The 1933-nt window shown below is 42.7% G+C and overlaps 1 protein-coding gene across 1 annotated transcript; it reads right to left on the bottom strand.

Moving 5' to 3' along the window:
- Positions 1–377: 377 nt before the first annotated feature.
- LOC145661125 (histone-lysine N-methyltransferase SETMAR-like) lies at positions 378–848 on the bottom strand. Its single transcript, XM_081726575.1, has one exon. The coding sequence runs from the start codon at positions 846–848 to the stop codon at positions 378–380; it is 471 nt and encodes a 156-aa protein (XP_081582701.1).
- Between the last annotated feature and the right edge of the window lie 1085 nt (positions 849–1933).

The raw sequence follows: 1933 nt of genomic DNA, 5'->3' as shown, positions 1-1933 counted from the left end.
GAACAGATGGTAATCACTCGGTACCAGGTCCGGACTATAAGAACCTCCCAACCAAGCTCCCGGATCTTCTGGCGAGTCAGTATCGATGTTTGTGGCCTGGCGTTGTCCTGGTGGAACACAATGTCTCTGCTATTGGCCAAAGCTGGCTGCTTCTGGGCGATTATGCCTTCAGACGGTCCTATTGTTGACAGTACAGTTCCAAGTTAAGGATTTGGCCGTAGGGAAGCAGCTCATAGTAGATAATTCCCTGCCAATCCCACCAAACACACAGCAAAACCTTGCTGGCCGTCAATCCTGGCTTGGGTACCGTTTGTGCCGGCTCACGGCGCTTCGACCACGACCGTTTTCGCGTGACGTTGTCGTAAGTGATCCACTTTTCATCGCCAGTCACCAACCGCTTCAGAAATGGGTCGATTTTGTTGCGATTCAACAGTGATTCGCAGATGGAAATTCGGTCCATTAGGGTTTTTTTTGTGTGTGTGTGTTAACTCGTGTGGCACCCATACATCAAGCTTCTTTTTGTATCCAGCCTTATGCAAATGGTTCCACACGGTTTCTTGTGCAATGTTTAACTCTTGGGCAATCGGCACAGTGCTTACATTACGGTCGGACGCTACAATGTCCATGATTTTATCGATATTTTCGACATTTGGCCTTCCAGTGCGTGGTGCATCATTGACGTCAAAATTACTGGAACGGAATCGACGAAACCAAAATTGCGCGTGATTGGCTGTTACAGTATCAGGACCATAAACACTATTCACATTTGCAGCCGCCTGGACAGCGTTTTCGCCTTTATCGAAGAAAAAATGTAAAATATAGCGTATTTTCTCTTTGCTAGTGTCCATTTTGACTCGCGCTCACACAACACTGAGTCTACTCATCACAACTATCTGAACAGTGATTGTAGTACGCAATCTCATCGTTTGAACGCCATCTCGTTGAACCCAATCGGATTTATACGACGCGAGATACAGATCACTGAAACAATCTATTGGCAAAATAATGGATTACTTTTTACTATATATAGGGAATGGTGATCAGCCCACTTTGCCCTCTTGCGTGACCCAAGGAGAAGTCAAACTAATACTGTCATCTGCCTCTTGTAGCAAAGTTTCTTGTGTATTGTCGAGAAAGTTGTCAGAGAAGACTGAAGTCTACAGCGTGTTGAAACTTGTTTTTGTGGATTTTCTTATAAGGATCTGCATATTTCAACTCACGATACGTACAAAAATGAAATGAAATCTGTGAGTTTTACGTCCCACGGTATGCCGGTTAGGCTAAAGCAGACGGTGATTATGAGAAATGAATGAAATGGTGGAATGAAGAAAGTAGGAGGAAACTGGAGTACCCCGAGAAAACCCACGCACACGGTGTTTGTACGATACGTACAGTTTTAAGTTATAAGATCTTGAAGTTACTAATATTCATAAAATGTCATGTTTACGTCTAATGCACGACACATAGTTATATTTCCAATAAACTACGTTTTACAGTATAACCAGCTCAATTTTCAAAATGGCGCAATGTTGGGAATGCCGATCAACGTGATCAGTTTATCATCATGGTGATCGCCAATCCTAAGAAACATTTGGAATACTTCTCCAGCCAAAAATTATAAAAGAGGCTAGACCTAAGAAAGGTAATACGCCTACTTGAGTCAAACACTGAAACTTTGGTATCGGTGTAACCTTTGTGGATCGTGGGTGCATGCTGACTATACTGTTGTGGACTCACCACGTGGATATATCTGTGACGTGTCTGAAAAAAAGTCAACAAAACATTCAGTTGACGTTTCTCAGTCTTTCGAAGGCGCAGTTTAGCAGAAAAAGAAAAAGAAAAAAACTTGAACTGGCTATGAAACTATGTGTGTTTATTAAGCTTGTACTGTGATCGCCATTACCAACATGTGATGGGAATGACGACCAAAGTA

Source organism: Thermobia domestica, chromosome 9 (assembly GCF_964235325.1).
Source record: "Thermobia domestica chromosome 9, izTheDome1.hap1.1, whole genome shotgun sequence".
Lineage (NCBI taxonomy): Eukaryota > Metazoa > Arthropoda > Insecta > Zygentoma > Lepismatidae > Thermobia > Thermobia domestica.
Note: the sequence above shows the minus strand (reverse complement) of the source record. Positions and strands in the feature narration are given on the sequence as shown.